This window comes from Calliphora vicina, chromosome 2 (genome assembly GCF_958450345.1).
Source record: "Calliphora vicina chromosome 2, idCalVici1.1, whole genome shotgun sequence".
Lineage (NCBI taxonomy): Eukaryota > Metazoa > Arthropoda > Insecta > Diptera > Calliphoridae > Calliphora > Calliphora vicina.
The window spans coordinates 81,936,843-81,949,726 of NC_088781.1; the positions used below are offsets into that span (position 1 = coordinate 81,936,843).

Genomic DNA, 12,884 nt, shown 5'->3' on the forward strand with positions numbered 1-12,884 from the left:
AATGTCTTTATAATAATGTCTTTTTTAATAACTTACTTTTTAAGTAGTAAAGTCTAAAAAAACAAAATAAACAAACAAAACAAAAAAACTGTTACTTTTTTTCAATTTGCCCATTTTTTTATTGCATGTTTATTTTTAGAAAAACAGAAAAGAATATTGCATTACTGTGTGAAAACCATTATTTAACGCACAATGAAATAACTAAGCAGACTAGCAAACGGATGGTTGGTGGTTCGACTCGTGGATGCGACTTATTTTTTTTTTTATTTCTTGTTTGCAAATACAAAATTCTATAAATAACTCTACTAACAAAACAACACGACTTCAGCAGCAAAAACATTTCTGTGTGTGCTGCTTACGAATTGTCAGTTTCGAGTTTTGTTTTTCGTACTACACAGCGTAACAAAAACTGCTAGCTCGACTGAATAGTACGACTGGCTAGTTTGGCTGGTGGGTTAGAATTTGTTGTTGTATACACTTTGTGAAGCTAACTTGTATCGTATGGTTTTTGTGTTTACATTTCACTGAGAAAATTTAAGTGTTGTTATTGTTAATACAGATAAATGTAGAGTCTACATGTCTAATCAGTAACTAAGCTAGTTATGAATTGTGAATAAGATCTAAAACTATCTATGAACTATTTTTTATTTTCTGTTTTACTAGTTCCGGCTTTAGTTATGATTTATGAATATGCACCAATAACATTTGGTGACATGAATTCCGTATATATAAAACTTATTTGGACCGAAATTTGTGGATATATCCATATAAATTAAACATTTATGTCCGGTTTCAGCCAGTTCCAATAGGCTCCGTCCTTGGGCCGAACAAATTTAATCGACTCAGAAAGTCGATCGGTATACTTTAAGGTGGGTGCTAGACTAATATTTTGGGGCGTTACAAACATCTGTACAAACGCATAATACCCTCCCCACTATGGTTGTGTAGGGTATAAATATTACACTGTTTTATTCAAGAAAATACTAGTATTACAATTTAAGTGCTTATGGATTGTGTTTTTTATGGGGTGAAAAAGACTGCAAACGATGTAATGAAATGAAATGTACAAACATCTCCTTATTTTAGACGAATGGAAAACTGTGAACGATTTAAGTTTGTATTGCGATAGCTGTGGCTGGCAAAATCATAATAAAACCATGATAGCTTATTTCATTATATCATCCAAATTCATTAAATCTATTAAAATTACTTACTTACTTCAACGTCTTACCATGATGCCTGTTGATTCTATTCACAGCACAATAGAATCATTTACTCGAAACCGAACTGTATGGGCTCCTAATGAGTGGCCTACAGTTATTCCCTTAACCCTTACGGTTATGAGTGTATATCATTAAAGCACTCTATTTTTCTAGACTGGAAAATGTTTTCTGATCTACTTTTTCCAAAGAAAATAAGATTTCAATTAAATACAGCTATTTAGACAATATCGAGGAAAAGACTATTAACATTGATTTAAATACTTCTACGGTCCGTGGACCTCCTCCGCTATACAACACAGAATTAAAAATTTCGTCACATAAATAAAAATAGTATTCCTCAATGTTTTCATAACGAATATATTAAACGAAACATATGAAGAAGATGTGCCTTAATTTCCTAAGCATTTACTATATTATGTTAAATCTTTACTGTGATTTATAACAAATGTTTAATTTCGAAAATATATTTTTTCGAAACTTAAGAAAATATTTTATCTTTGTAAAGCATTTATCGTATGCGCCACAATTTAGTCTCAGCTGCCTGTAATAGAGACGGAGAATCATATTTGGTATATTAGATGAGTGGTAAATCAGCTCTACGTAGCCTTGACCCATCTTGCGTTACTGTAAGTAGCCTTGCGAGCGGGTTCGGATGATGATGTAATTTTGACAAATAAGCTTCACGAGTTTTTCTAAATTCTTCCTTGACAAAAGGTACATCTAAGTCTCTGTGGATGTTTTCATTTCTTATGTACCATGGAGCTCCCGTCATGGTTCTAAGAATTTTGGATTGTGCCCTCTGTATGAGATCTATATTGGTATTTGTACGATGAAGAGCTTTTTCTTCACCGGCAACGATATAGAGCAATTCTGTATATTTCGAATTGTTGTCTATATGTTGCTGAAAAGGTTTGTTGGGCAGTGATATAAACCGAAACTAAAAGAAATTGCGACCGTGGTACCGACAAAATAAAAGAGGAGATGATTCTTGCTTGAATTCAACTATGACAATGTTTTCTTTATTTAAAATTAAAGTTCTTAAGCCTAACAATTGATCATGTAAATAAGGGCTACACTGTTGTTGTTGTATGTATTATTATTTGTCTCTCACTTCCAATGTACCAATTCAACTTATTACTAATAAGTATGTACCTATATGTATATGAATGTATGCAAAAACAAAATACTAAATATATTGCATTTTTAAGAACAACAACAACATACTTGTTACAAGAATTGAAGTGAGAAACATATAATAAAAACTAACGGGTCATTACCAAAATAAGTTACAGTGGTTAGTATGAACAAAAATGCTAACAAATTACAGTGACAACAGTGAGACAAAAATATGAACAAATTTAATACAATAAAAAATGGAAAATAAAACAAATGAATCAAATGAATAATAACTATAAATAATAACAATACAGATTATTAGTAAATATGATACGGTGACCTAACATTCCGGCCCCATTGAAAGGGCACTTTCAAGAAAATAGTAAAGCCAGTCTGTGGATAGGGCGACGTATAATTCCCTTTGTTGTTTTGATGTCGACAACTCTAACTCGATCATCTCTACCACGAACAATATTGATGATTTTACCCATGAGCCAACGCTGCGGTGGTAAATTATCTTCTTTAATGATTACTAGGGAGCCAGTACAAATATTTGAGTTGGTGCTAGTCCATTTATTGCGGGTCTGGAGCTCGTTTATGTAGTCGTGGGACCACTTCTTCCAAAATTGTTGTTTTATGGCGCTTATTCGGGCCCAATACTCAAGTTTATTGATTTCAATTGGAGGGACATCACGTTCTGGCAAACTGCGTAAGGGAGCGCCTATCAGGAAATGGCCTGGTGTAAGGGCTTCAAAGTCACTGGGATCGGATGATAGGGGCGAAATGGGCCTCGAATTTAGAATTGCTTCTATATCAATCATTGCAGTTGCAAGTTCCTCATATGTGAGCCTTGTGTTATCGAGGGTCCTGGTTAGGTGTCCCTTGGCCGATTTGACGGCCGCCTCCCACAATCCGCCAAAATGTGGTGCCCTAGGGGGAATAAAGCGAAAATTAATAAATTGATTTGAGCAATAATTTATTATAAAATTGGAATTTTTAGGATCAAAAAGGAACGATTTTAGTTGAGCCAACTTAGAGTTTGCACCAACAAAATTGGTGGCATTGTCACAGAATATATCTGTGGGTAGACCTCTTCGTCCAATCATCCTTTTAAGAGCAGCAATAAAGGCATCTGTTGATAAGTCTGATACAACTTCTAGATGGACTGCTTTAGTTGCGAGACAAACAAAAACAGCAATATATGTCTTGTATGGTACCTTCCCTCTAATTCTTAGGTAAGTGTTTACTGGACCACAAAAATCAACAGCACATCTGGCGAAGGGCCTTGAAGGGTTAAGTCGTTCTACGGGCAAATTGCCCATCATTTGTTGAAGCAACCTTGGGCGATAACGAATGCATTGTGGGCACGAATTAACGATACGACGACATAGGTTTCTTGAATTGATGATCCAAAATCTCTGGCGGATTAACGACATTAAAGCCTTGGGTCCTGCGTGGTAGTTGCTGATGTGTAGATGACGCACGTAACAGTCGACGAAATGATTTTTGCTGGGCAAGATTATAGGGTGCTTTTGACCTTCAGAAATTGCTGCGAATTCCAAGCGACCACCGACTTTGAGCAAGTTGAATCCATTTGATGAATCGATGAAGGGATTGAGACACTTTAGTGCACCTTGAGGATCGTTTTTCTTCAGAGCTCGTTGTATATCATCTTGAAAATGATGTTGCTGTAGATTAAAAACTATTCTGAGCAAGGCGTTTTCTAATTCTTGGGGCTGTAAAGAATCAGAATGGAAAATATTAGTTTTTGTTTTTTGAGAAAAACGGAGCATCCACGCAACAATACGAATAATTTTTAAATATGAGCTATAATTTTCAACCGAATCCAGAATGTAATTAGATGTTGCTTCCAGGGAGAGTACAGTTTTGCGTTTTTCTCGGTCGATATCTTGTTGATTTTCTATGGATAGTTGATCTATTTTATTAGGAGGCCATTTGCTAGCATCGAGTGTGAGAAATGCTGGTCCATTGAACCAGATAGATGAAGCGAGTTCTTCTACAGTTGAACCACGAGACACGATATCAGCAGGATTAAAATGCGTTGGAACATGTCGCCAAATACAGCCAGTAGTTAGATCCTGAATTTCCGATACTCTGTTGCCAACAAAAACGGATAACGTAGAAGAATGTTGCTTTAACCAGTGAAGAACTATTTGAGAATCTGTCCATAGAAATACTTCAAGATTTGGTATTGCGAAAAGATTTTTGACTTTAGAGTATAATTTAGCCAAAAGTTGTGCGCCACATAGTTCAAGTTTTGGCAATGATTTTCTTTTCGTCGGGGCAACTCTAGATTTGGCAGTAAAAAGACGAACAGAGACATTTCCTGAATAAGTTTTAACACGAAAGTAGAAACAGCATCCATAAGCGCGAATTGATGAGTCACAAAAGCCATGAAGTTGAACTGATTGAGATTCAGCAGCGAGACAAAAACGAGGGATTTCAAGGGAATTTAACGTTTTGAGATCAGAAACAAAATATTCCCAAGCCAAATGTAGTTCTTGAGGGATAGATTCATCCCAGCCAATTTTGAGAATCCACAATTCTTGCATGATGATTTTGGATTTTATAATAAGCGGAGCTAAGAGTCCTAAGGGATCGAAAAGTGATGACGAGAGCGACAAAATTGTTCTTTTGGTGATTTTTCCATCAATTTGAACTTTAGGTGTAAACGAAAATAGAAATACATCTTTTTGTTGATCCCAAGTAATACCAAGAGCATTGGTCACAGCTAATTCATCAATATTTAGATCTTTTATAGTTTTGTCGTCTTGAAAACTTCTATGATTTGAGTGCCATTTGTCCAATTGAAACGAACCACGAATTAGAATTTCATTCACCTCTGTCTTAATTTTAGTCAATTCTTCTATTGAATCTGCACCACCGATAAAATCATCAACATAAAATGATGACTTTATAGTTTTTGCACCAAGTTCGAATTGGTCCATGTACTGGTCTGCGAGATAGTGAAGACTTTTAATAGCTAGGTAGGGAGCAGCAGACATTCCATAGGTAACTGTATTCAACTGATAAGTGCGAATTTCTTCTTCTTCAGAATTTCTCCACAAAATGTACTGGAATTTTCTATGGGAAGAGTCAATAAGCACTTGCCGATACATTTTTACTATATCAGCTGTTATAACGAAACGATGAAGACGAAAACGAAGTAAAATTTTGTACAGCTCATCTTGAATCGTTGGACCAACCATAAGAATGTCATTGAGAGACCTTTGAGATGATGACGGACAGGACGCATCGAAGACCACCCTTAATTTTGTTGAAGTACTATTAGGTTTGAAAACACAATGGTGAGGGATGAAATAATGAGGCTCATCTAAGCGGGGACTACGAACAAGACTCATATGTCCACAATCTTCATACTCCTTCATAAAACTCACATATTGTGATTTGAGATTGCTGTCACGAGCAAATCGTCTCTCTTGAGATGCAAATCTTTTAAGAGCCATATTTCGCGAGAGACCTAAAGTGTCAGCGGATTCTTTGAAGGGTAATTTAACAACAATTCTACCGGAAGATTCACGATGGACAGTATTATTGAAAAACGATTCACAATCAGCTTGTTCTGGAGTCAAAGTATTTGAGCCAGATGGAATTTCTTCGATTTCCCACAATCGTTGTAATTTTAAATCAACTTCCTCTTCTATCGAGAGCATACAAGAAGAACCAGTATCGTTCGATTGGTTTGATAAATAACGACCAGCTACAATCCATCCAAATAGAGTTTTATGTAATTTTGGCAAATTCGGACCAAGTTTAATTTGACCAACTGACAAAATATCAAAGAAAGTTTCTGTACCAATAAGCAAGTCAATTCGTTTTGATTTGAAAAAGTTTTCATCTGCAAGCTGAGTATTTGGGGGCAAATTCCAGGTTGAGACGTCAGCATCAGGTTGATAAGAAATATGAGGTGTGACACAAAATGAAAGGGATACTTCAAAATCAGTAACTCGAGATTTCACATTTGTTGACGACCTATATTTCGTTTTACTATGAGTATTACCAATGCTAGCGACTTCTGTAGTTTGTTTTCTACGAGGCAAGTGTAATTTTTGAGAAAATTCATCCGTAATGAAATTCAATTGAGAGCAAGAATCCAACAAAGCACGTCCGAATTGATAGTGACCTGTAGCGTCACGAACTAGAACCATGGCAGTAGCAAGAAGCACCTGTTCCGGTGAGGATTTTTCCATATGAGTATGGACCGAGGCATGAGAGTCATTCAAGGCAGCACGAGAAGTAGATGGTTCAGTAGTCGGGGACGAGGGCCTAGAAGCTGACTGAGACCGATGAAGCAAACTGTGATGCAAGCGAGAACAAGATTTGCACTTGAATGTAGAGGAACAGCTGTTAACTTGATGCCCTTTTGACAAACAATTAAGACAAAGCCCAAGTCGTTTGACATTTTCAAAACGTTGACCGACATCCATATCTTTGAAGCGAGGACAACGAGTAATTGTGTGGTCAGTTTTTGTGCAAAGAACACAAACACGTTTCGAAACCGAAAAAGAATAGCCAGTTTTTGAGCTTTTATATTTGGACTTACCAGATTGATGATTGTCAGGCTTACGGTGGGCCACATTTGTATGGCTGGTGTCAACCGATTCCAAAAATTGGCAATGCCTTTCAAGAACCTTGGAGCAATCATCCCATGATGGCAGTTCAGTGAAATCCAAAGAGTCTTTCCATTTTCTTTTTGTCTCATCATCAACCTTTTCCAAAACTATGTAGATCAGCATCGAATTAGCAATGTCACTATCTGAGCCTAGAGACAAAAGGGAGCTATAAAGAGCAGAAACATTATCAACGAGACTTCGTAATTGTGCGCAATTGTATTTGGACATGGCTGGAAGTTCAAATAGAGTGGTAATATTTTCCATAAAAATCAGTGAGCTATTGTCGTAACGCGTTTTCAGCCTTTCCAGAGCCTTTGGGTAATTTTCATTAGTGATCTGGAAAGCCTTGACCGTTTCCAATGCTTGGCCTTGGAGGCAGTTCAGCAAATGGTTAAATTTTTCGATATTCGATAGACCAAACTCACGATCGATAACTTGGTTGAACGACGTTATAAAATTTTTGTACTCACTGTACTTACCACTAAATGTGGGCAATTTGAGCTGAGGCAATTTATTGTTGTTAACAGGAAAACAAATTGTAGAGTCGGACATGGTTGTATTGTGGACATCCTCACCAAGTTGCGCTTGAATATTCATCTTCGCTGCGATGTACAAGTCTTCAATTTCGGGCCTACCATTGTCATCAGGATCATATTTCTCAATTTGGGTTTGATACGTCAGTATCTGCTTGAAATATGACTCCAAAATCCCCAAACGGCACTTCAACTCGGCTGACGAAAGTGTCTTACCTTCACCCCTTCCATTGGCTTCAACTTGGTTTTTGATGCGGGTTATACTTTTCTTAGTATTAGCCCGTTGCTGCTTAACTTCTTCCAAAGTCATCTCGAAAGCTTCAAAAAGTTGGGTTAGGAGAGCCAAAAAATTTCCAAAAAGAATTCACAAAATGGAGACACAATTTGTGATTAGCACTGTAATCGACGCCAATAATTTACGCCAAAAAATGATTATATACAAGCCTTATATATTTATTTTATATATGTACCGCAATATTGCGAGCGACAAAAATTTTGATATACAGAAAATATTACACTATATACTGGAACCAAATAAATCACGCACTATTTATGTATTTTTGTATATAACGATAAGCGGCAAAAATTAAAGTCACTGTTATTTATTTATTTTTCCACAAAAACTGTTTTTATGTACCGAGCCAACAAATTTTATATTTGGTTAGATTAAATCTCAATTAATGCAACTGTAATATGTTTATGCACAAAGTTTCTTTTTTAACAAAATTGTTTTTTTTTTCTTTTTTGTTTGTTTAACAACGAACAATCCACTCACGCACGACCTGTACACTTGTAGATTTAAGATGTACTTCAACGAACAAATGGAATGTACCACGGACCGGCAGGACGACAAATTTAGCAAAAGTTTGGATAAATATAAGTGGCCCCACGTTGGGCGCCAAAATGTACGATGAAGAGCTTTTTCTTCACCGGCAACGATATAGAGCAATTCTGTATATTTCGAATTGTTGTCTATATGTTGCTGAAAAGGTTTGTTGGGCAGTGATATAAACCGAAACTAAAAGAAATTGCGACCGTGGTACCGACAAAATAAAAGAGGAGATGATTCTTGCTTGAATTCAACTATGACAATGTTTTCTTTATTTAAAATTAAAGTTCTTAAGCCTAACAATTGATCATGTAAATAAGGGCTACACTGTTGTTGTTGTATGTATTATTATTTGTCTCTCACTTCCAATGTACCAATTCAACTTATTACTAATAAGTATGTACCTATATGTATATGAATGTATGCAAAAACAAAATACTAAATATATTGCATTTTTAAGAACAACAACAACATACTTGTTACAAGAATTGAAGTGAGAAACATATAATAAAAACTAACGGGTCATTACCAAAATAAGTTACAGTGGTTAGTATGAACAAAAATGCTAACAAATTACAGTGACAACAGTGAGACAAAAATATGAACAAATTTAATACAATAAAAAATGGAAAATAAAACAAATGAATCAAATGAATAATAACTATAAATAATAACAATACAGATTATTAGTAAATATGATACGGTGACCTAACAGTATTACTTGCTGTTCCCCATAATTGGATTCCGTATGTCCAAATTGGTTTTAAGACCGTCTTATACAGGATGACTTTGCAGTTAAGGCTTAATTTCGATTGATGGTGGATTAGCCAGTGTAAATTAGAAGCTTTTAGATTCATGTGGATCCGCTTGACTTCTATGTGCCGACGCCAAGTAAGACGTCTATCTAAATGAATGCCAAGGTATGTAACGTGATCAGACTGTGGGATGTTCACACTGTTTAGTGTCACTGGTGGACAATTTCCTCTCCTAAGTGAAAACGTTATGTGCTTGCTTTTGACTTCATTGCTTGTATTCTCCAATTTTTTAACCACGTCTCCACGTGTCTGAGATAATTATCAAGGTTTCTAGATGCTACATTTAAGTCCACATGTGAACTAAGAATCCGTCAAATCCTTTCCTGGCTTGGGTATCATTATAATTTGGGAGATTTTCCAATCATTTGGAAACACTCCTAGAGCAGTGATGTTCAAAAATAAAAATGAAGATATTTGGTGAGAGAGCTACCCAGCAAACATAATGTCAAACACTTAAAATAACAACAAAATGAAGAAAGTTTAAATTTAGAATTCTTGTCAAATAAAACCAATTTATTAAATGAATATACAGGTATGTTCTGCAAATCACATTTTATAAAAGTGGTTTGAAATCACATAAATGGTGTTCTGAACACATAATTTTGTGATTTTAAAACGTTCACTTGGTTATTTCTGCGGCTATTGAATGGAAAATATTAAAATAAATTATTTAAATAAATTAAACAATATGTCCTTTATTAATTTTCTTATAGAATTACTTGTTTTATTAAAAAAACACCTACAATTTAATAAAAATCTAGAGACACCTTTTCTGCTGTAATAAGTTTATTTGCTTTTGTGATTTCTTTTGTGGTTTCAGGTTTGTTTTCAGTTGTCAGCTGTTTATGATTTTCGAAAATACATGGAAGCTTGCCGGACTAAAATTTTTTAATGTTTGTCTAAAATATGTTCAATATCTTTAAATTAATTATAGAATTCGTCACAAAATTTATAATATTTGTTAGATTATATTATAAGTTATCAATATGCGTTAAGTTTTTTGCGCAAATTGGAAAAAAAAATGCAACAAAGTTGAAGCAAGTGGTAACCAAAAGCAATTGTGTACTGTGGCAGCTTTACTGTTTTGTTTTCTTTTTGACATAGTGGTTGAGCTTGCGCCATAGTTTTTGCAAAATTTTTATAAAATGTAGTTCCATTCTTTTTAATTCCATTAAAGATATAACAGAAGCTCCAGGCATTTTTTTATTTTCACATTAATATTCCTACAAAATTATTAGCAAAACAAAACATTTAAAATAAACGAATCAGCTGTTTTCTTGTGCTTTCGAAAATTTAAAATCACACCGAAAAATATAATAACAGTGTGATTTACAGAACAGGCACAAATCACATGTGTGATTTTAAAACGGTATGTGATTTGAAATCACGTGGATTACAGAACATACCTGATAAATTTTAATTTTAAGGAAATGAAAGAATATACATTATACGGCCGAAATACTCTCAAATTTTTTATTTATTTTTAACTTTGTTTTTTTGTGTTCAATTGTAATTGAAACGCGTGTGTTTGCTATGCTTCATCCAAAAACCAACCAACAACAATGCTTATTGAATTTCTGAAAAAATGAGACATTTATTACGCTCTTTAAAAGAGCGTAACAAATGTGTTTAAATTTTTTAAACAATTGTTGTATGGGATGAACATCACTGTCCAAGAGACAAGATCGCATTGAATAATACTGTGAGCACAATAACTGCCACATCTGGTAGGTTTCCAATCATGGAAGGTGTAATTAAATCATAACCTGGAGATTTTTTCAGTTTAAGATTGTCCTTTATGATCCTCTGAACATCTTCTATACTAACATTTATTAGTTCGGAGTCTGTTTCTATGCGAACAGGTAAATTCCCCAATACAAAATTATTTGTTGGCGGGTTTTTTGAAACACATTAGTTAAGTGTTCAGCGAAAACTACGGCTTCATCCTTTGCACTACGTGCCCAGGTACCATCAGATTTTCGTATCGGACTTTGACCCTCTACCGGTGGCTTAATGTTCCTAGCTGCCTTTCAAAGGGAGAAGTTTGTGTGCTTAGTACTGGTTAAACTTTCAATATAGTTTCGATTTCTGCGATCATCTTCAGACTGAAGGGCTCTTTTTAGTTTCTTACTTGCAATGGACAATGGGGCCGCTTAGCTGACAGTGCTGGTACACTTTGGTACTTTATTGTTCGCAACGTGAACACAAATAGTTTTTGGGGAATTTTTCTAGGGTATAATGTTTTATCCTATTTCTAATTTCATTTTCTTGTTAAGAGTATTTGTATCATTTGGTTCTGGGCTCTCAAAAGCTCTTGTATGGTATTTTGCATGGATGTCATGAAATTAGAAATGTTTTGGTTAAGTGAGGTTATGTTACTTGCAAGAGTATTTAATAAATTTTCTAACCCTTCCGAATTTTTGGGGACAATAGGTTGTTTATTTTCAGACTTCAAAATACTAGCATAGGAGACGGTTCCAGACTGAACCAGAACATCTTTATTATCGTTATTTGGAGCGGGAGCTCCAGAAATCGGCTGATAGGAACTGCAGTTCAGATTCACTGGTTCAACTATTTCGCCTCTTAACCCCTTTTTTTATCTCGTAATCTTTTCAACAATGCTTTGTAAACTGGACATCCGCGATAATTAGCAGAATGATCGCCTCCACAGTTTCCGCATTTTCTAATGAGACCTTTCTTTATAATATCACATTCAGTTGAAGAATGTAGGTCTCCGCATGCAACACATACAGTTCGTAAAGTGCAATAGTTCTATTGAAGATATTGACCTCAATTCGTATTGTTAGTTTTAACCTTTTCAAAACGCTGGTTTATTTCCTTTAAATAAACCGGATACTTTTGATTGCAAATAAAAGCCGTTTAGTAGTTAAAAATTGTAACAACTCTTTATTTATTAAAAATGTACAACAATCACAGAATTAAATAGCCACTCAATGTTTTTTATACAGGTTTATCAATTCTCAGAATTACAGACACAATTTATAATGTACACGAATTTACTTGGAAAACACAACACACTTTAAGGCACTCAGATGAAGTTTATTCGAAAAGCGTCTCTGATAAACTCACTCACGACTGCAACCTCTGCCACTATTTATAACACTGCATTACCATCTAGAAAGCTCTTTAACTGTCAAAGTTCGAATATTCTAGATCATACGCCATCTGTGGTGTACTTTCTACAATGTTCTTTAACTGAATATTCGAATACAGCGTTGCCAACTTACGATCAAATAAACTGAAAGCTTTTATTTAACAATGCCCACAGATATGTTACAGTCTGCCATTACAGCACTGTTATTTGAAAGATATTTGAATTCAAGTACAATTTCGTAACACTGCCCCCCGCTTAAGCCTGTTCGTCCCGAATAGGCATAGATTCACTTCTCCCATAGGCGGCTAGTCGTTCTAGATGTACGACCTTCATTTTAGATCTCGGGCTCTTTCCTTTCTGTATTCTGTACACCACGTCGTTTAATTTCTTAATCACCCTGTATGGTCCATCCCAATGGGTTTGTAGTTTGGGAGACAGTCCTTTCTTGCGTTGTGGGTTATACAGCAGTACAAGTTGGCCTTCATTAAATCCCTCAGAATTCGCTGCTCGATCATATCTGGCTTTCATTTTGTCGCTGGTCATTTTTATTCGTCTGCGTACGAATTCGTGAATTTCTTGGGAAGTGTTTTCATTATTT

General features: G+C 35.2%; 1 protein-coding gene across 1 annotated transcript; it reads right to left on the bottom strand.

Moving 5' to 3' along the window:
* Nucleotides 1–2,710: 2,710 nt before the first annotated feature.
* LOC135950604 (uncharacterized) lies at nucleotides 2,711–7,837 on the bottom strand. The gene has a single exon (XM_065500136.1). The coding sequence runs from the start codon at nucleotides 7,835–7,837 to the stop codon at nucleotides 2,711–2,713; it is 5,127 nt and encodes a 1,708-aa protein (XP_065356208.1).
* Nucleotides 7,838–12,884: the final 5,047 nt, after the last annotated feature.